This window comes from Astyanax mexicanus, chromosome 2 (genome assembly GCF_023375975.1).
Source record: "Astyanax mexicanus isolate ESR-SI-001 chromosome 2, AstMex3_surface, whole genome shotgun sequence".
Classification (NCBI taxonomy): Eukaryota; Metazoa; Chordata; class Actinopteri; order Characiformes; family Acestrorhamphidae; genus Astyanax; species Astyanax mexicanus.
Window position 1 is genome coordinate 32,648,572 of NC_064409.1, and position 21,547 is coordinate 32,670,118.

General features: G+C 35.8%; 1 protein-coding gene across 1 annotated transcript in view; it reads left to right on the forward strand.

The window, feature by feature from the left end:
- Positions 1–21,547, forward strand: part of plxnb2a.1 (plexin b2a, tandem duplicate 1) — a 183,416-nt gene that overhangs the window by 134,397 nt on the left and 27,472 nt on the right. The window contains exons 3-17 of the mRNA XM_007229723.4: positions 6,545–7,386; positions 8,761–9,054; positions 10,519–10,710; positions 11,446–11,571; positions 12,297–12,397; positions 12,754–12,880; positions 14,112–14,262; positions 15,655–15,766; positions 16,400–16,511; positions 17,094–17,195; positions 17,657–17,746; positions 18,260–18,347; positions 18,946–19,106; positions 20,052–20,200; positions 20,784–20,913. Of these exons, the coding sequence (XP_007229785.3) occupies positions 6,547–7,386; positions 8,761–9,054; positions 10,519–10,710; positions 11,446–11,571; positions 12,297–12,397; positions 12,754–12,880; positions 14,112–14,262; positions 15,655–15,766; positions 16,400–16,511; positions 17,094–17,195; positions 17,657–17,746; positions 18,260–18,347; positions 18,946–19,106; positions 20,052–20,200; positions 20,784–20,913 (2,775 nt within the window). The 5' untranslated portion in view covers positions 6,545–6,546. The remainder of the gene's footprint in view (positions 1–6,544; positions 7,387–8,760; positions 9,055–10,518; positions 10,711–11,445; positions 11,572–12,296; positions 12,398–12,753; positions 12,881–14,111; positions 14,263–15,654; positions 15,767–16,399; positions 16,512–17,093; positions 17,196–17,656; positions 17,747–18,259; positions 18,348–18,945; positions 19,107–20,051; positions 20,201–20,783; positions 20,914–21,547) is intronic.

Sequence of the window (21,547 nt, forward strand, 5' to 3'; positions counted from 1 at the left end):
TGTTAAAAATGTGCTATATATTTTTGGCTTATAGTAATCAGTATTAAAACATATTTTGTAAAGCCCTGTCCTCTTTTCATGTGCAAGAATCATCAGCAGCTCAGTTCCGGTTTATTGTCTTTAGTAAGTATTAAAATACATAAAATGGAATTCAGAGTAAAGAGCTTACATTAAAAACAACAGAGGCAACTCATTTATATAAAAATATGCAAACCGCTTATCAGCTTAAGGGACTTAAACTATGCACAACAATTAGACAGAAGCTGTGACACAGTCTTGTTGATCCTGAATTAATACACATGTATTTGTCATCAAAATCCTCATTAGCAAGGTAAATCTGATTGCTAGCAAAACTTACTCACAAATGTACCCTCTCACATGTAATTCAAAACAATTGCATACAGGTTATAGAATAGATTAAAATTCACTCTAATATAAAGCTATTTACGTGTCCCAGCTTCAGCCCTAAGCACTAAATCATTTGGGAAAATATAAACACTTCCTTTGATGTTACCGTTAAAACTTTGCTTTGTAGTTTTAACACTGATGCATATCTTTGGGGCAAACCTTATTTTTATATGGATCTTATTGAGGCATTGTCACAAAGCAGCTTAACCGAGATCAAGGTGCAAGACCCAGTTAGCAAGCCAGAGGTGAGGCAAGGCTAGAGGAAGAAACACTGAGAGGAACTAGAACTTATAATGGAAACCTGTACTCCTGCTCGACACCTGATATCGCAATAAACACAGTAAATGTGTGAATGTGGGAATTAACTGATCCACACACAATAATGGAAAAAATAAGTAAAGGTGTTTCATTTAGTCTAACACTGCACCGACTAGGGCTGCGTATTGGCAACAACTTGGTGATACAATACATATCACACTAAAGAACGTGTGTTCAGTATATCACAATATATTAGAATACTCTAAGCAAGTCAGTATATTGCGTTTGTTTGTTTGTTTAAAGAAAACTGACATAGTGTATAAAATGCATTATATTTATAAAATAGTGGTCATTAAGAACAGAAAGAGTAGAAAAGTAATGTCTAAGGGATTGAAAACCAAAAATGTGGAAAAATATCACCAGTCTCAAGGTTACAAGGTTACAAGTCCATCTCCAGAGATCTTGATGTTCTTTTGTCTGTGGTGCACAACATAATAATTTTACAACACATTAATCTGTAGCTGATCTCCCTAGATGTGGATGGAAGAGAAACATTTATGAAATGTTGCAACTTAAGATAGTCCGGATGGTGGATAAGCAGCCTCAATCAAGTTCCAAAGAAATTCGAGCCATCCTGCAGGCTCAGGGTGCATCAGCATTAGTGTGGCCTATTAGTCAACATTTGAATGAAATGAAACGCTTGGTTGCTGTGGTTTCTGAACGCTTCCTCTTTCTAATAATACCACTTATGGCTGATGGTGGAATGTCTGGGAGAAAAGAAATGTTACAGTCTTGCATGTTACAATGTTGCAAACAGTAAGCTGTTTAGAATGATCCATGTTTTCTTTAATATTTGTAAAGGCTTACTGCATGGCTAGATGCTTAATTTAATACACCCATTGAAACACCCAATACCTTTTTCCTTATAGTAAATGATTAATAATAATATGTAAAGAACATAAGGTATTATGTATAATTATTTATTAGTAATGGTTTTACTACAAGTCTGTGCAAGAACCAGTATTATCAAGGGGTGAGTGGAACATACTGGTGGTATTTTCTGGATGAGCTGGAGGGTGAATGGCACATAAAGGTGGCTACATGGCAGTGGAGTTGTTTTGGAGGGCAGGCAGAATCCCAGCTGACCTAATCAGCCTTAAACCAGCATCACTATGTGAAGTAAAACATAGACAGGCCTGCTTGAATCGGCATCTGCACTCTAACAGCCTAGCTGATTAGGAGAGCCAGAAGGAATGTCATGTGGCTTGTGAAATAAACTTCCCTGTGCGTTACAGTCACCAAACCCAAGTAAACTGCTGAGAGTGGCAAGAAGAAAACCCCAAAATTCCAGTTTATTAGAAATCTCCTGGCCTTATTTTAGCAATCTATAGGCAAGTCGTCAACAGTGCACCATGCAGCTCGAGTTAGTCTGTGTGTTTTTGGTATCGTAAAGATGCAAAAAATAAAAATAAAGCCTTGCACAGCTTGACGTGCAGAAAAGGCATGTGCTAATTAATCATGGGTGTATTTTTGGTTTAAATCAGTCAATGTCACACCTGTGTTTTCCGTTGCCAAGATAGCAATACACCATAAATTGACCTTAACAAACATCACTTCCAGATATTAATTTATATGCGTCTTTGCTATTTTAACGATGCAGATGCAAGCCTTGAAAATAGACTGTTTGTGGGGTGTAAGATAGCAATGAGCATTGTGACACACCTTGCACAGAGTGTAAGATAGGGCCCTCAGTGTCCATAAACCTCTAGATGTGCATTTTTTGTAGTAATGAAAATCTGAATCAGCATCTTGACTACACAACTGCTCATTGTCTGTGAGCGTTTTATACACTTTCTGGAAGTCATTTTCTTGCACTCGCCTTTCTACACGGTCTGATTGAACTACTTGAGGTAAAAAAGCCTTTTATAAAGTTCAGCTGTCAGCACTATTTTTCTGTTTGTGGAGATGAAAGCTTGTGCGGAGTTACAAAGATATAAAGAGTTGGGTGGCAAACTCATTAGAGGAAACAGGCCACATTACATAGAAATGAATGGGTCAATAGGGTGGGACACATTTTTTTTGAACAACTAGACGCTGTATTCACTTCCGTTAAAAAGGGCCATGAAAGTCTTATTTTAGATAATGAATCAAGTGTACTTTATTGCTACGTTCTAGTGGTGGCAAGCTGCTAGTGCCACCCTGAATCTTTACTGCTCCCTGAGCAGCACAGCGATGGCTGTCTGGGCATGTGCACTCAGTGTATATCACTGTGTTCTTATTTGTATGTGTTCACTGTACAGATGGGTTAAAGGCGTAGGTAAAATTCCACATGTATTTAACACAATTAATGTGATTGTCTTGTCATCACTGTAGAGCTGCAGCTATCAGTCAACATAATCAACAACTCTTACTATTTAAAAATTTGTTGTCGTGGAATTTTATTGTTGATGCGTCATTAAAGTGTGAAAGAGTGCAGTATACAAGGTGCTGTGGAATAATAGAAGGAGGGTTAATAAAAGCACTCAGATTACTCTTTCTCTGTCTGTAAAAATGGCCAAATATACCAGATAAGGGACAAAACAACAGCTGTACTTAATGTGTGTACTTCAGCTCATTACACATTTAAACATATTCTAAGCATTAAAACACATAAAAAAAAAAGTTTAATGAATTAGTTGTAGAAATAGAGAAAAGCAAAGAGTGAGTTTACCGGGAGTAGAACACGTAGAGCAGGGGTTGGTTACGTGATGGACTGAGGTATGGAGTCCACAGTGACACAAAAGCAAGACGAAAATAGTAATACTACAATAAGTAAATACTAATAAATAAATAAATAATAAACAAAAATAAAAGTTTTATAAAAGTATAAAGTTTTGATGAAAAGATGGTTTAACCTAATTTAACCTAATAAATCTCAATTGAAGACATATTTACGTATCCTAGAATCTCATTAAAATAACATTTGGCCTATGTGAATGTCTCCTTAACTATATATAGTTTTTATTTTTAGATTACTAAAGATGTTTTAACTTATCAAAATGTGTTGTAAAGCGGTCAAGAGCCCTAAAAGTTAAGCTGTCAGGACGGGGTTAAACATACCATGCCTTAGAAACCTTACCAATAGCAAGCACAAATGTAGGGCTGCAAAATTCATGCATTGCATGCTAACACTTCTTAGTTTTTCTTACCACATCTGAAGAATATTAGGTCATATCATAGCGAGGTAGCAGTAATAAATACTGTATTATTATATTCCACACGATGTGCAACACAATGAATAAATTGCAACCATAGACACTGGCCATAAAGTCCAAAAATAGATGTTTATGTATTGCATATACTAAAAGCATATACTAAATATATACTGGTCTGGGTCTCCCCCTCCAGCAAAATAGAGGTTTTGGTAAGATTTGGTTAATACTTAGCTTGGGATTCTGTTGTACTGCCTTTAGCTAAAATCTAAATTTGACTGCATTATATATAAAAAGTTGCTGCACTGTTAGAACAGTGAATTTCTTTATTGTTGTGACTGAACTTTACCTTTTAATATGTAGATATTACCAGTATATTTATTTGCTGGGTCTTGTTTACAGTAAACAGCTAGTCGAAGTCATTATTTCTTCTCAGAAAAGTAGAGACTTTGGTGATTTTCCTTTAAACCGTACCCAAAACCGCTGTTGAATGACGTCAACTATGACCGCATTAATCCAGGGGAGACCCAGACCAGACCAGACCGCATTAATCCAGGGGAGACCCAGACCAGTATATATTTAGTACTTGTACTTGTGTCTGGTTTGGTCTGGCCGTGGAAAACTGGCCAGGGTCCAGGACCACCTGCATGATTTTATCAGCCCCTCTGAACTGAAGATCTTTGTCAAATGACGCTATGTACAGCAGTACAGGAAGATTATTGAAGTTTTGATAAAGGATAATGAGGGTTGTTTGCAGAAAGGAGGGGTAAAAATGATTGCATTTTTCAGTTTGTTTCAGCCCACCTGCTGAGGGCTTTACCCAGAATCCTCTGTGCTACCTTTTGTTAAGCTTTCATAGGCCGCCTGCCTCTCAGGCCTTTTGATGAGCTCTTGACTTCCGCCGTGGTGTTTTAGAAACAGTGAAGTGGCGTGGGTATGGATGAAAGGAATGGAAGGTAAAAAAGTGCCAGGGCGGGTCTCTTTGAACATACCTTTTTCTTTTTATCAGCCCGGTCAGATCATGCAGGAGTCTTCAGGCCAGCATTGCAGAGAGAAGACAGGAGCAGCAGAATAGATTTGCTCTGTTCTCTCTGTTCCTCAGCTTTAGCCTAAAGTGCTTATACTGACATGCCAATTTAAATTTCAGATAGGGAGGTTTCTGCACACTTTTTATGAGATGTGTGTCTTTCTTTTCCCTAATGCAAAGTGCCCTTTGTCATTCTTCTGATTCTTCTGACAAAGAATCGAATTAATAAATATTTTTGTGCTAAGTCTAGTGCTACTTAATTATACTGTGATGATTCCAATTAAATTTTGCATTTTTCTCTATACATACTTGTGCTGATCATAAACAAGCATTCTGTTTTAAATTAATCAGTGCACAGAACTTGTTTCCAAAATGCATGATCAGGCATGTCTAAATGTTCCTGTACAAATATTTGGTTCTTAGTTTTGTGGTATGGCCACTGATATCTTCATATGTTTCCTCATTTCGATTTATACAATATAATTCTGATGTTGATATCAACAGTATAAAAGTCATGTAATCACACACTGATAGTGCTGCACGGTATGACATAATATTTAATCACATTTTTTTTTAAAGACAAATTGTAGCAGATTCTTAAACTCCCATTCAAGTAGTGTTTTATGCATAATACATTTTTATATCCGATTCTTTACATTCTCTTTTATGAACTGTACAGTTGGGTCAGTGTTCTTTAAGCAGTATAGTATAGTAATAGTAACATCTATTTTGTGATAAGACCTGACCCTGTTGCTGTGAATTAATAATTTTACCAATTTGGCCCCAACTTTCTCCTATAATTCAGTCTTTTTACAGGAGCTGCTAAATTGTCACAGGTTTTATTTAGCAACGTAAACATGGCATCACTACGTCACTAGTTCAGAAGGTAGATTACATTGTGAGTTATGAGATTTAATCCATATATCAGTATTTCAACATAAATAAACATACTCATCTCTCTCTCTCTCTCTCTCTCTCTCTCTCTCTCTCTCTCTCTCTCTCTCTCACTCTCTCTCTATCTCTGTCTCTCTTTCACACATTATTTGACCCATGCAAGCCACACTACACAATCATGCATTTCTTCCAATAAAGCTTCTGTGTCTGAGCTTCCTTGTATTTATTGCTGAAGCTCTCAGTACTCAACACATAAAAGAATCAAATTTATTAGCATCAAAACTACTCTGAAATATTATATAAAATTAAAGATAGCTCTAGTCTGCTTTTGTTTTTGCTTTAATTATTTTATTTGCAATTAAGTCAAGTAAAGACAAGACAAGTGGTTTTATTGTCAGTACAGCATTTGTACAGGACATACAGGATTGAAATGACATTACTCTTCTTCCCAAAGTTACAGCAAACAAAAAACAACAAAAAAACAAAAAAACAAAGTGTACTACAACTAAAAAAAATATATAAATAATATAAGAATGAAATAGACAGTAAAGAAGGTCACAGATATAAACAAATGTGAGACAAGAGACACAAGATAATAATGCAGTATAAGAGTGTAAAGAAAAAAGGAAACTATTAACTATTCACTATTACAAGTTCCAAAAGAAAGGACAGGTGTGATTTTTCACTACTTTTTAATGAGGGTTGTTCTTTATCTAATCTTGTTGATGTCTTTGTGTTAATATATAATGTATGTTCTCTCTTTCAGAAATGGCATGGTGGTGTGTGGTGGCGCTCCTAATGCTGCTGTGCATGGACCACTCTTCCTGCGATCAGCCACATGCCCAGTTCTCCTCACAAACAGACATCAACACAGTGGTGCAGGACCCGCTCACGGGCCGTATTTACCTTGGCGCAGTCAACAACATCTACCAGCTTGATGCACGGCTGCAAAAGGAGAGTGCGTATACGACCGGCCCGAGGATGGACAATCCCAGCTGCACCCCGCCCATCACTAACCTGTGCACAGAAGCAAAGAATATGAATAACATCAACAAGCTCCTGCTGGTGAACCCGGACAGCAACACGCTGGTGGTGTGCGGCAGCATCTTCAGAGGCATCTGTTCTCTGCTGAACCTCAGCCACGTGGACGATGTGATTTACTTCAGCGATTCAAAAGGCGAGAAGACTTACGTGGCCACCACCGAGGAGACTGTGTCTGTGGTGGGGGTGATCTCCAGGTTTAAAAAGGGCGAGCCGGAACAGAACCTCACCGTCTTCCTGGTGGGTAAAGGTTATGGTGGCTCGGACAGTTCCAAGCTGATCAGCACGCGGCTGCTGCAGGACTACCAGGAGTTGGTGAGGTTTGAGAACGTGGTGGAGGCGTCTACAGTGCAGGCCAGCCCTTTTGTACACCGCTACCTGCACGACTTCCGCCATGCCTTTAAAGACAGTGGCCACATCTACTTCCTGTTTTCGCGCACGCCGGGCAGCAGCGACAGCCGCAAGATCACGTTTGTTGCGCGGCTGTGCGAAAGCGACGACCACTACTATTCCTACACCGAGCTGCAGCTGAACTGTAGCACCAACGGAGAGAACACCTACAACAAGGTACAGTCAGCAGCGTTTTACACATCAGTGCACCAAAATGAGGTCATTTTCTCTTTGTTTTACACTTGGATTACTATTTTTTAGTGACACATTTTTTAATGAAACATTTTTAGTCGCAATTACTTGTATCTATTCTTCATCCTAATGTACTTTTGACCTTTATGCAACATTACTGGTTTTAAGTAATTAGATGAGAAACTGTAGTGGTAAAAATTATATGTATATAATTTTTTTTAGATCCACAATGATGAATTATGTAGATAATGCTGTGAATGTTGCTGAAAGTCTCAAAAATTATGTAAAAAAAAAAAAAAAAAAAAACAGTGGAAAAAAAGGCCTTCATATTTGTATGAATATTAAATATACAGCTCTGGAAAAAAATAGGAGACCACTTCAGTTTCTGAATCAGTGATCACTGATTTTGCTATTTATAGGTATATATTTCAGTAAAATGAACATTATTGTTTTTTCTATGAACTATGGACAACATTTCTCTCAAATTTCAAATAAAAATATTGTCATTTAAAGCATTTATTTGCAGAAAATGAGAAATGTCTGAAATAATAAAAAAGATGCAGAGCGTCCAGATCTCTAATAATGCAAAGAAACAAGGTCAAAATCAAGTTTTAGGAGTTTAGAAATCAATATTTGGTGAAACAATCCTGTATTTTAATCTCAGTTTTCTTGCATCTTGGCATGTTCTCCTCCACCAGTCTTACACACTGCTTTTTGGATAAATTCAAGCAGTTCAGCTTGATTTGACCGCTTGTGATCATCCAGCTTCCTCTTGATTGTATTTCAGAGGTTTTCAATTTGGTAAAGTCAAAGAAACAAAAAAATTAAGTGATTTCTTTTTTTTTTTTTTTTCCCAGTCATTAAAATGCAATGACCGCTTAAGGAGAATGTCATTGCTTTCATGCAAAAAATCTGGCAGTTATTGTTTACATTGCATTAAATATTGGTGCTGGATCTACCAATAGAAATGCTCCAAAATTAGGGAGATACTTATATTAAACGTTTAGAAAGTTTGGATGTTTTTGGATGACCGTTATGATATAATGTTGTTGATGCTAAAAGTAAAGCTATGATATGCTATGCTGTTTGACCCAGTTTTTCAAATAGCGCTTAAAAACAGATACAGGCAATTTTCACACTATCCAAATAGAACATTCTTTTTAGACATCTGTGAAAAGTTTTAAATACTAAATACAGAGTTTTAGACAAGGGTCAATTGTAGCAGTTTAGACAAAAAAAATCAGAACATCCCTGTTTTAAACAGGAAACCTGTTTATCGACACTGTTATCATATTCTATATATTTTGTGTAATCTTTAATTTTAAAAAAAGTATATTTAAATGATTGTTCATATTTTAGGTGCAGGCAGCATACCTGGGCACCCCCGGACGTGTTCTGGCTCAGAACCTCAGCTTGTCCAGTCCGTACGGAGAACTGAAAGCGAATGATAAGGTGCTTTTTGTGGTGTTCAGCTCTGATGAGGACAGCTCAATGTCAGCGCTCTGCATGTACCCCCTCAGCAGCATCAACCGCAGACTGGAGGAGGTGATCGAGTCGTGCTACAGAGGAGAACTTCTGTCTGACGACAAACCCAAATCTGTTTACTCACCTTACTCCTCCAAAACAGAGGCGATTTGCAACACAAAGAGAGAGGTAGGGGTGTGTGCTGATGTGTTTTCTGTAGCTTTCCTAGATTTTTTTTCATGTGAAGGAAAAAATAAAGATAAGCAGAGCTAGTGTTTAGCACATTTTGTTGATTACTTCTGTCACAATCCCACTAAACCTGATGTTTAACCGGTGAGATGAGTCACAAAGCATGTTCAGTTTTGTTTGTCAGAGTTTCAGCTCCACAAAAACAACAGCTGGTGCGGTTAACATGATCTCAGGGTTTAGATTCTTAAACTGTGAATAAGACTGTACACAAAAATCTGTGGCATTTGTAATGAAGCATGGAGAGAAGTACAGTGATTGGTGTCAATCAGGGATGCTGTGCTGTTATTGTAGCGTTTGGTCATGAGAAAAGTATTAATTAAATTAAATTAAATTAAATGCAAGGCCAATGGTTAAGCCAATAAACACTGTCCCTTAGATATCACTGCCACAAATCACAAAACAATCTAAATTTGTGGCAGTCCATATTATTTTGTTTCTTAACTGAAAGCAGAAGCATTTCTGAATGAAAAATAGACAAAATATTGTGTTTAATGGTACAAGTGTGCTGCAACCACCATCCTTGCTGAGCCTAATATATTCATTCTAAAAACTGGGGTTCTTTATGTACTTTCTTCATGTACATCTTCATGCGTCTTTATGTACTTACGTCACACGCACAGCCTCTAAAAGAGGATACGACTCCGTTTTACTGAACGCGAGCGGCTGGTGGAGCAATGGAGACTTCAGAAGGGGAAACTCAGACCTCAGTAGCTCATTTACTCATAGTAAAAACAAAGTGTAGTAGAAGTAAAGTTTCTGACTGAACGTGCTCTCTCTCTCTCTTTGACTGAACATAACCTGGAATCGGATTAATCCGCTCTTCTTCGCGATTCTTTTGCATGTTCGGTGCGATAACCTATTCTCACCAGAGAGGGCCCTTAATCCCCCAAATCCCAAAATCTAGACATCAGCTTTAAATGTGTATCTTAGAAATTAAAAAAAAAAATTACAATGTGGGCCATTTAAATTGAGAATATCCATTATTTGTCATCCATTATTTGCATCTGACTGCAGCTAATGTCATTAGAAGCAATTTTGAGGACGCCACCGATATATTTTTTACAACCCTTGTTTATCCATAATTGTCTGTGCACAAAACAAAACCTAAAATAGCACCATGAAAATTAGATAAAAAAGGTGTAAATTTAAGCCTCCAGAAATGTATTCACATAAATGTATATACTGTAATGTATTCATTTGAATGAAAGAAGGCATGAAAGATTTTGTGTAGCAATGTCAGCATGTGATATTTGTGTGAGATATCCCCACAAAGCCTTATTAGACCAATATATGATATGAGGACCCATCGTATCTCGATTGTTTTGGAAGATTAATAATTAATAATAAATAATAGAGATCATTATAAACAAATGTTGAAACGTCTATTTTTGTTTGTGTACACAGCAGAAAGACATAATGACGAAGTACCCGTGTGGAGCGGAATTCTTGCCCTCGCCCCTGGCCAGTAAACCGGAGTACGCTCTGACCGTTAGCCCCGCGTACACCCGGAAAGGCATGCTGACAGCGGTGGCTGTGGCCGTGGAGAATGAAAACACTGTGGGCTTCCTGGGAACAAGCCAGGGGGAGGTGATTAAGGTGAGTTATTTTGAAGGAACAGCTCTGGAAATAATTAAGAGACCACTTCAGTTTCTGAATCAGTTTCTCTGATTTTGCTATTTATAAGTATATATTTGAGTAAAATGAACATTGTTGTTTTATTCTACAAACTACGGACAACATTTCTCCCAAATTCCAAATTAAAATATTGTCATTTAGAGCATTTGTTTGCAGAAAAGAAGAAATGGCTGAAATAACAAAAAAGATGCTTTCAGACCTCAAAATAATGCGAAGAAAACAAGTTCATATGCATAAGATGTTTTAAAGGTTCAGAAATCAATATTTGGTGTATTAACCCTGTTTTTAATCACAGTTGTCATGCATCTTGGCATGTTCGCCACTCCTGGTGCAACAAATTCAAGCAGTTTAGCTTGGTTTTATGGCTTGTGATCATCCATCTTCTTCTTGATTTTATTCCAGAGGTTTTCAATTTGGTAAAAAAAAAATATATATATATAAAATATATTATTTATTTATTTATTTATTTATTTTTGTTTTGTTTTTTTCCCTCTTAGAGCTGTGTTTTGTCTTTAAAGAATCGTCAGGGTCAAACTTTGCCATTTGATTGGGCACTGCAATAATATAAATTGGTGTAGTTTACTTCAAGTTTAACGTCTGTCTGGACTTTTTTATTAAAATGGAAGCTAAAGATCTGTTTTATATGCAGTTCTAATCATGTTATTGTGTTTAATTCTCTGACCCTTCCCTTTGCAGGTGCACCTGGGAACTCACTCTGATGCCTATAACAGGGTTCCAATAGACGGTTCAGATGGTCAAGTTAACAAAAACCTGTTTTTTGACTCCAGCTTGGATCATCTCTATATTACCACTTCCAAAACGGTTAGTCACCTGCTCACCGTTGAACACCTACACTAGTAATAGAATGAATGAAATACATATGTAAATCTAAACAAAATAATTCTAAGATGTTAAATCAGTAAACTTTAGAGGGTTTAGGTCATTAGTAAAATAAATATTATTTTGAGGTGAAAAGCTCAAAATGAAGGATTTTGAGTTTGATTTTAGGCAGTTGGTGCCTGATTTAAAGCTAAGGAAGAGTCACAATCCTTTCACTGCTCCTTTCATCTGTTTTTAGCTATTTTTCTGTAGTACTTTATTAGAAGGCTGGGTTAAATGCAGTATTTCTTTTGCGATGGTGCATTATATATTTTTTTCCTGCAGCGTTATGGCTTGTCATATTAAACTTGGCTATAATTTTTAACAGCAGGTGATCTTTGCAATGCTCTGACAAATAAGGCAAACTGACATTTAGGAAGGTTTAGTAGTGTGTGATTATGTTTGTTATTACTGCCAGTATATGGCACTACATAAATAAAAACTACAGAATAAAAAATAATGAATGTGTTATATAGAGCACTTTGTCATTTCTTGCAGGATTATACAAATATTACATATAATTAGGTGAATTCTATAATCCTGTAATCCTTTTTACATTTTAACTTCAGCAACTTTTGTAAAGCATTTTTTTTTTTTTTGCTTTTTGAAATTAAATTAAATGTAATTTAGGCTTGATCGTTGATTGTCTGTATTTTTTTACTCTTAAGATCACTAAAGTTCCTGTGCAAGCGTGTGAACAGGAGACAAACTGTAACTCATGTGTGAAGTTGCGGGATCCGTACTGCGGCTGGTGTGTGCTGGAAGGCCGGTGAGTGATTGTATTTCTTTAATAGGGAATTCAGGCTTCCTATCTTTCACTTCTGTTGTTTTTTGGGGATTTTTGGGCAGTTTGTATGTGGATTTTTTTTTTTTTTTTTTTTTTTTTTTTTTGAAGGGTTTAAAACTGCACACTGAGTTTCACAGTGTGCTGGAGTGATTCAGGTATGTTGAGTTGTGTTGTGTTGTGTTTGTGAGAGATCCACTGAGATAGTTTGAAACTGGAGTATAAATTGACAACTTGTTTGAACTATCCAGTGCCTGCAGCATAGAAATAAAACTCGAGTAGGTATCAAACGCTGCTCAGCGGTCCATTATAGGTGAATTCTCAATCTGCTCATCTCACAGCTGCACCAGAAAGACAGAGTGCGGTCGAGGTGAGGAGAAGAACGGCTGGCTGTGGAGCCCTAACCAGCAGTGTGTAACCATCCAGGCCTTCGAGCCACCCAACATTAGCTGCAAGAAGACCACGCAGGTCAGTTCCCTGAATAATTTGTAATATTTCCTCCATCCTTCTGGCTTTCTGAGCATGTACAGTGTTGTGAAGAGTTATATTGACATAGTGGGGGGAAAAAAAAAGCAATTGTATGTTTAACAGTGTGAATCCTATTTTTTTTCCTGTGTTACTGTGCTAATACTGATTCTGTTTTATAGATTTTGTTCCATGCATTACTTTTCATATACGTTTATTTAAAAATGTAAAATGTTTATGATAACCCATGATAACCCATTCTGATTTATGAGGAGTGTAATTATAAGTTCAGTCTTTAAAAGCTTTTACGCTGCCTGTTTAACCCCTCCATCTCTGATGCATCTCCATTTTTACAGACAACAATACATTGATGAATACAAATGTCAAGTTTTGATCACAGTAACATAGTCTTTTATATAGAAGTTGATTGTTTTTAACTATTTAATAGTGAAGAGCTCACAGACATATACAAACACATATACAAGTAAAATCATATGCTTTTGGTCCAAAGAAATGATTCACACTACTGATGCATTCAAAATACACTACATTTTATGTACTTGGCAATTGTATTAATACATTATTGATAAACCAAGAAGAAGTGCCCTCAGGCTTACTTTTTACTGAGACTCAACAGTAAAATGGTTGGTGGAAAACATCGGCCAATTTTTTTTTTTTTTGAGCTGATAAATTTACCAGTAGCTGTAGTATCCCACAGATACAGCATTAATATTTTCTTTTATAAATATCATTGACCAGTAATAATGGAGTTGACTTTTACCTGTTTAAAATGTATAATATGATTAAAATGTTCTTCTGTCTTTTTTTTTTGGAGGATTTATTTAAATCTGCCCTTCTTCCTCCACCGACTTCAGCACATGCAACACTTCTCTGGTTTCATTTATAAGCGTTCGTATTTCATTGAAAGTAATAAGGCTAGGGCTGCCGGTACCCTTGAATTAACTTCATGGGTCAGCTCTAATGAATGAGCTTCACTTCTTCACACTTCTAGGCTGAATATCAATTGTCCCATCTCTTCCTTGCTTGTCTTTCCCTCTTAAAGTGATTTAATTCCGTTTGACATTGCATTACCCATGAAGAGTCTGGGGTTTTGGTTGTGTTGCAGAGCTGTTGCTCTGGTGCCACTACGTTTGTCCTCGTGTCTGTGTCCAGGTCGTCTACTAAACATTGGTATACTTTAGAGCTTTACATTTTGTCTTGATTTAACTTTCAGGTGAAGATCACTGTAAGTGCCATGCCAAGCATAGTGAGCAAGCTGGAGTGTGTATTCGGTGATTTTCGTGCCGGTGCTTATATGAGCGACAATGATGTCTTCTGTGCTCTCCCAAACCCAGGGAGCATCGATCAGACACCTGAAACACAAGGTCAGACCTGCTCCTCCTGCTAAATTCTTTCTGACCTCTCACCTGCTCTCCTACCTTAAATCACTGACCAGTCAATACATTGAATTAACATGATGCCTGTGTCTGTTAAAGTCAGGATCATGACTTGAGCACAGATATACCACTGTTTAGAAGCCTGAGAAGTCTGAGATTATATTGTTTATTATTTAAAGCTTCAGTAAATATAACAAATTGAATATTTGAGTCTTATCTTAGTGTAATTTTTTTGTGAATGAATGACTTAAGTAGTTGTATCCTGTTTCTATATTTACTATTCTATATGACTATTTTGAAAAAAAAAAAGAATACTTTGCTTAAGCAGGGGCAGCACAGATTAATGTTGAATACATCTTAATACATTAAAGGTGCATTTGCTTGTCTTCTAATATTCCTAGATTAATATTATCTGTAACTTCTGACTGTTTTTAAAGAAACATAACTGTAAAAAAATACTATCAATGTGCTGATATTTACTGAAACACCATTTTTTCAGTATTAACATTTATTTGTATTTTATAGCATATATTTTTATGCAATTAAGTTTAAAAACACGTCCGGATCAAACAACATAGTAGCTGTGGTAAATTAGCAGTGTTTGCATCAGTGAATTCAGCCAAATCAATACATTTACCCCTCCATCTGTAATAGTTAACCCCACTTATGATGTAAGGTGTAATATTTGCACACACTACTCCAGCTTGGTGGTGGTGGAAACAGATACCTGTAAAATGTATTAGTTAAATTAATTTAAATGACATTAATTTTATGTAAACAATAAAAGTATTTTTTTTTCTCCTTCAAACTAGCATTCTTCAAGTTCTCACATAATAGTACTGGTTTAAGGCAGGTTTTATATTAAAGGTTTTAGGTTTAAGTTCTCGTCTGGGTAGTAAGTGATTAGAGTACTGGGGGTGTTTAAAAATAAATAACATAAATGCTGCTACTTTTTGCACAGTTTACAATGAAATTCTAATTTCTCACTAACATATTAAGAATGAACAATAATGTGCAATATGTTAAATGAAGCTACTAACAATAACTGTGCCTTTGAAAATGTAAATGAGTGTTTTCCACAGTGGATGTTAACTTAAATAAACTTAGAAGATCAACAAAATGTAATTAATCAAGTGGTACCCAGACTTACCATTATTATAACTATAAGTATAAGTATAACTGTAACTATAACTATGACTTTACTATAGTTTCTCTGTTAATATTTAAACACTTCATTATTATTTGCTAAATCTTGAAGCATAACTGTGACTCTGAGAAAAAATCAGTAATTCTTTATTATTGGTTATTGGCAGGCTATGTTGAACTTTTATCTTTTATGTTGAACTATGTTGAATATTGATCTTCTCTCTGTTTCTGCAGACTTTCTAGCTCTTCCTGTGAAGATCATGGTGAACAGGAATATTGAGGTGGCGGTCGGCGAGTACAAGTTCTACAACTGTGCTGCAGTCGTGAAGAGGGCAGCAAACACACCGTGAGTGCAGACAGCCTGTATACAGCATACTAAACACTGTTTTTTTTTCATGAACATTACAGGGAATTCACTGTTAACAGACCAGTGTGGCTACAGTTGAACTTTTTTTTTACAATTGAAACTAATTGTTTTAATTTTTATTTAAAAAACAGGAAAGTTTGGGCACCCCAAGAAATTTAAACAGTGTGATTTTGCCAAGGTCTCAAGGACCCAAATGAGCTTGTTAGGGCTACAGCTTGTTTACAGTCTTTGTTACGAATGAAGGCCAGGTCATGTAAATTTTTATGCAAAAAATAAACATAAATGTTGTGTAAAAAAAAAAAAAAACTCATCACACTGTGTTCTGCTCTGATAATCAGCAGCTATGGGATTCTCTATGCAGCTGCCTGACACTTAAATTAAACTCATGTTTTTATTGCCACATGTATGCGTTGGGAAATATCATGAATATATCACCTCAACAGTTAAGCAGTTAAGACATACCTTAAGTTCTTTGCACATGTGTTGGAGTCAGTGTCACAATATTTCACTGGTAACAGGAAAAATTTATTTGTCTATATAATTCATGCGTTTGCACTTTTTCTACTACACTTTTCTGTCTTTCTCTGTTTAACTGAAATTATTTTTGTTTAGGTGCATATTGTGTGTGACCAGTGAGTGGGGCTGCCAGTGGAACATGCAAGATCACACCTGCAGCGATGAAGACAGCACTGTGGACAGCACTAACATCATCAGGAACAGAGAGGTGAGGGTACTGGATTAAGTACTAAATCATTAAGCAGTACTAGTTAGAATAGTAGTGTTGTTTGTATCTAAAGTGATAAGTAAGATTAATAAGAGTAGTAGTATTGTTAGTATCAATAGGTTAACGAATCACTGCATTGATAAGATTAGTAGTATTGTTCATATCCATAAAGTACAAAATCGATAAGCAGCGTTGACTAAATTAGTAGTGTTGTTTGTATTCATAAAGTACTGAATCGATAAGCAGTATTGATTAAATTAGTAGTCCTGGTATCAGTAGTAACTGTGCATCGGTCAACAATACAGCGCACTTTGCACAAAGAGAAGCTGTATGGGAGAGTGATGCGAAAGAAGCCATTTCTGCAAGCACGCCACAAACAGAGTCGCCTGAGGTGTGCTTTTTGTGCTTTTGCATACCTCAGGCGACTCTGTTTGTAGCGTGCTTGCAGAAATGGCTTCTTTCGCATCACTCTCCCATCAATTGCTCTCAAATTGATTAGATTAGTCATGCTGTTAGTAGTTCATCCATGGAAACGAGCTGTTGTGATAATGTTGACCGTGTGGTTCTCTTTGTCTCTTGCAGCAGGAGAAGTGTCCTCAGTTTGAGAATGCAGATCCTCTGCTGATTCCTGTCGGCTACAAAACCCCAATTCAATTTGAAGGCAAAAACCTGGAGAAGTACATGGTAAGAAGCTCCTCACTTCACACAGAGGCTTTCTGGTGGTGACATTACTAGTTTGTCATATCTTGGATATGAGCTGCGTGTTATGCACCTTCATTTAAGATGCTTATTATTTCGGTTTCCTTCTCTCTTTTAATCTTTTATTATCTCACTCATTTTTAAAAATCTCTCATTCAAAATCTCTTTTTTCTCTCTCTCTCAAATTAAATCTCTCTCGCTATCTCTCTCTATTTTAATATATATCTCTCTCAATTTTAATCTCTTTTTCTCAATAAAATTTTCTTTTTCTCATTTTTAATATTGCTCTCAATTAATTGCTCTCAAATTTAATATCTCTCTCTTTCTCTCGCTCTCTCTCTCTTTCTCTCCCTCTCTCAATTTTAATATTTCTCTCTCCCTCAAATTTAATCTCTCTATTTTAAATGTAATATGTCTCTCTCTCTCTCTCTCTCTTTTTCTCTCAGGGAAAGTCCTTTCAGATTGGCACTGAGCTGATGAAGCAGGTGGGCGAAGTGACTGTTAAGGGATCAAATTTCAGTTTTGAAGGCTATGAGGTCAGTGTCCCACATTTTACACACATCCTCTTCTATTTGCTTTCTTTATTCTTTTTTTATTTCATTTTTTAGTTCTTTCCCTTTTGTTTGTGTCCCTTTTCCCTCGATTGATATTTGTCTTGCCATCGGTTTATTATTAGTATTATTATTGTGGAGGTTGCTATTAATATAGTCTGCGTGAGCTGAAATAATAGTACTTGGACCTGTTTGGGTACTGTGTGTCAGATTTGATAAAGATGAGCACTGCTTGTAATTTTGTAGCACCACCCTGCTCCATTTCACCAAAAAAAGAAAATGTCATGTTTAATTTGCTAATACTGTGTCTCGTACAGTAATTAGAAATATAACAATCAAGATGAATAAAGAGTAATAATGAAAGAAAGGAAACAGGCTGAATTTATTGAACTAAATTCAACTGATAATTTTAGTATAACTGAAAAGATAGAACAGGGCAGGGGCATGAGGTGAATGCAACCAGTTTTCTGAAACTCTCTCCTGTTTTTCTTTGCATAGTTTGCATACGACAAAAAGCCAGAGGTGAATGTGACATTCTATGTGAAGGAAAAGGAGACCGAGAAGAAGATTGACAGCACACTGCAGGGTAAGCCAAGAGAACTGTTTACCATACACCCAGCTCCTGCAATCCAGCGTTCTGTTTATAACATAGTTGTGGTTGGTTTTATAGATTTTTTAATTAAGCTCAATTTTAGTGAGAAGACTCTACAATGTAGTTTTCATGTTGAAACTTTAATTAATCTGTATTATAACAAAAAATATTAGGGTTAGGTATTTCCTGTATTCTAGTTTTTGAATTATACTTGAGCTTCTATACTTATTATTGAACCCAGAGACAGAAAAGGAAAGAACCAAGATTACCAAGATCAAAAATAGTGAGAGTAGGAATGTTATTATTGGATTGAAAAAAAATATTTAGTGTTGCAGTATGTATTATTTACTAAATAGCATAAAATCTTCTTAAAATAGCATAAAACCTTCTTGTGTCTCAGTATTGGTAAGATCTCCTCTTAAATTAGTGCCGCACTAACAGTGTTACTCACAGTACTATTTTTCCTATTTGGACATTTCTGTGAATGAAGTTTAGTTTCACATTACTGAAAATATTAATATTTTATTATTATTTGCAATTAAAATGATTGTGTGATTAAAAAAATTACTCTCCCTCTCTCTCTCACACACAGTGGTGCTGTATAATTGTTCAGTGGGTCGTGAGGACTGCAGTCTGTGTAAGAACGCAGATGAGAAGTATGGCTGTGTGTGGTGTGCCACTACGCGCTCCTGCATCTACAGAGATCGCTGTAATGAAGAGCTTCCTCAGTGCCCTGATCCCAGCATCACAGATGTGAGACATGCACCCCTCAAACCTGTAACACTTCCACATAAGTTTCATTTGTTTTTTTCTCTTAATAGGAATGTATAATAATCGATTTATTCATTTCAGTTTAATGTAGAGTGATTTACTGAAATGTCACAAACTGTTAGATTTGCTTTGCTAAAGTTTAAAAATGAAAGAATAATTGGGCATTTTTGAGTCAGTAGGAAAGTGTAAACATATTAAATAAACACTATACATTAAACACTGAACATATTTTATAATATTAATATGTTTTCTTTGTATTATATTCATATGCCACATGATTTTATAGCTTCATCTGTAGGGAGTTAATTTCTGTAATTGTAAATCTATCAATACAAAGTACAGCCTTGGGCTGACACAGGTGATACAAACTTAAGACATACACAAAAGTCCTCTTTTTTTTACTGTAAATTATTATTATTATTATTATGTTTTTTTTCTTAGATTGGAGATGAGACTGATGGTACTGCATATATATATATATATATATATATATATATATATTTGTATATTAACATCCAATGAAAACCTATAATGAATGTTCAGCTGTATGTTTTGTAAATTAGATCTCTCATCTCTCACTAGTTTATCTCTGCTGTGTTCCAGATAGATAGATAGATAGATAGATAGATAGATAGATAGATAGATAGATAGATAGATAGATAGATAGATAGATAGATAGATAGATAGATAGATAGATAGATAGATAGATAGATAGATAGATAGATAGATAGATAGATACTTTATTGATCCCGAAGGAAATTTAGCAGCCAGTAGCAGTTACACAACACAGTTGAAACAAACAGTACACAGTAGAAACAAACAATAAGTATTATAACTGTTCTGTCAGATTCTACATGATACTTTTATCAGTGCTCAAACTGTTCTCCTGTTTTTCCCTAATAAGTGTTTGTTATTTTCTGTTTTCAGATTGTGCCACGGTACGGGCCAATGAATGGCAGTATCTTGGTCACTATTAAGGGTTCCAACCTGGGCATTAAAAAGGAGGACATTAAGAGAATCACAGTAGCTGGAATGCCTTGTGTACATAAAGCAGAAAAATACTCTGTGTCTACCAGGTACTACGTCCACAATGTGCTTTTTTTGTTTTCTAGATGAATAGATATGAAGACATATAAACAGAAATGTACATATTACGAAATGTATCACCTCTTGAATAGTGATATTTATACCATTTACAAAAATGTAATAAATTTGATTAGTGTTGTTCTCGCTCAGTCATTATTTGCCCAGGTACAGTTTACCAATTTTACTGAAACATAAAAAATGCTTCTAATGATTATTTTTCTTCAGTAGATTTATTTAAACAACCAAGACAATCTAATATTTAACTTTGGTCTAAAATTGATGGATAACACGTTGCTCTATATGTCATTACAACCATGAAATCCAAGCGTCCATCTGTGTTATGTTGCCACTATGGAACCAGTAGAGAACTAATTATATATAGTTTTTATTAATTAATCACATCAAATATATTATTATAGGTCATTCAACTGATGTTGTCGCAAAGCAACTTTACAGAAATTTGATAGCTGCACAGAGAATCAGACAAAACAATGAACATACAACTCAAAAAATATATGGTTTATAAAAAAAATAAGGTTTGTGTGAGCTCTAACCTGTGTTTGTTTGTTTCAGTGTTGTGTGTGAGATCGGGCCGTGGACTAGGCCTCCTGGGGATGCGCTCATTCATAGCACTGAGGGTCCGGTAGTGGTGGAATTGGAAGGTTCCAGGAGAGGAGACTCAAAATTTTACTTCCAATACAGGGTAAAGTTTACTCCATCAGCTCTCTCACCCTCTCTATCTCTCTCACCTCTCCTTCTCTCACTCTGGATCTCTTCAGGTTTGCTTTACACTTCACATCTGTAAGCTCATGGCATCATGTGCAGAATTCCACGTAGGTGTCTGCCAGCAGACCTGCATGTAGAGTAACTACGTGTGGAAGTGTGCTGCATTCCTGTTTTTTCTTTCTCCAGGAATGAAAACCCTTTTTTGTGTTCTTATATATAAATATAGAAGTCTTGAATTGCTCCAGTTTGATTTTTGGATTAGTTGGGGTAACATGGATCCTTAAAAAGTCTTAAATTCATTTAGCGAAAAAAGGTCTTATAAATGCTGAAGACATTAAATGCAATTCTGTTTTATTTTCCAAGTTAGCTGTACTTCAGGCACGGGGAAGAATAATATTAACATGGTTAACTGATTAGATTATCAAAGTTTTTTTTTTTTTTTTCAGTTTCATTTCTGCTTGTCTGAAATTTTGGTTTGTAAAAGCACAATTGCAAGGTTACTGTAAAGTCTGTGAACTTAATATTGGTATTTTTTTACCACTTTATCATTTTGTTATTGTGAAAGTAGTTATTCTTTGGCATTAAAAAGTACTATTAAATTCTCTATTTAA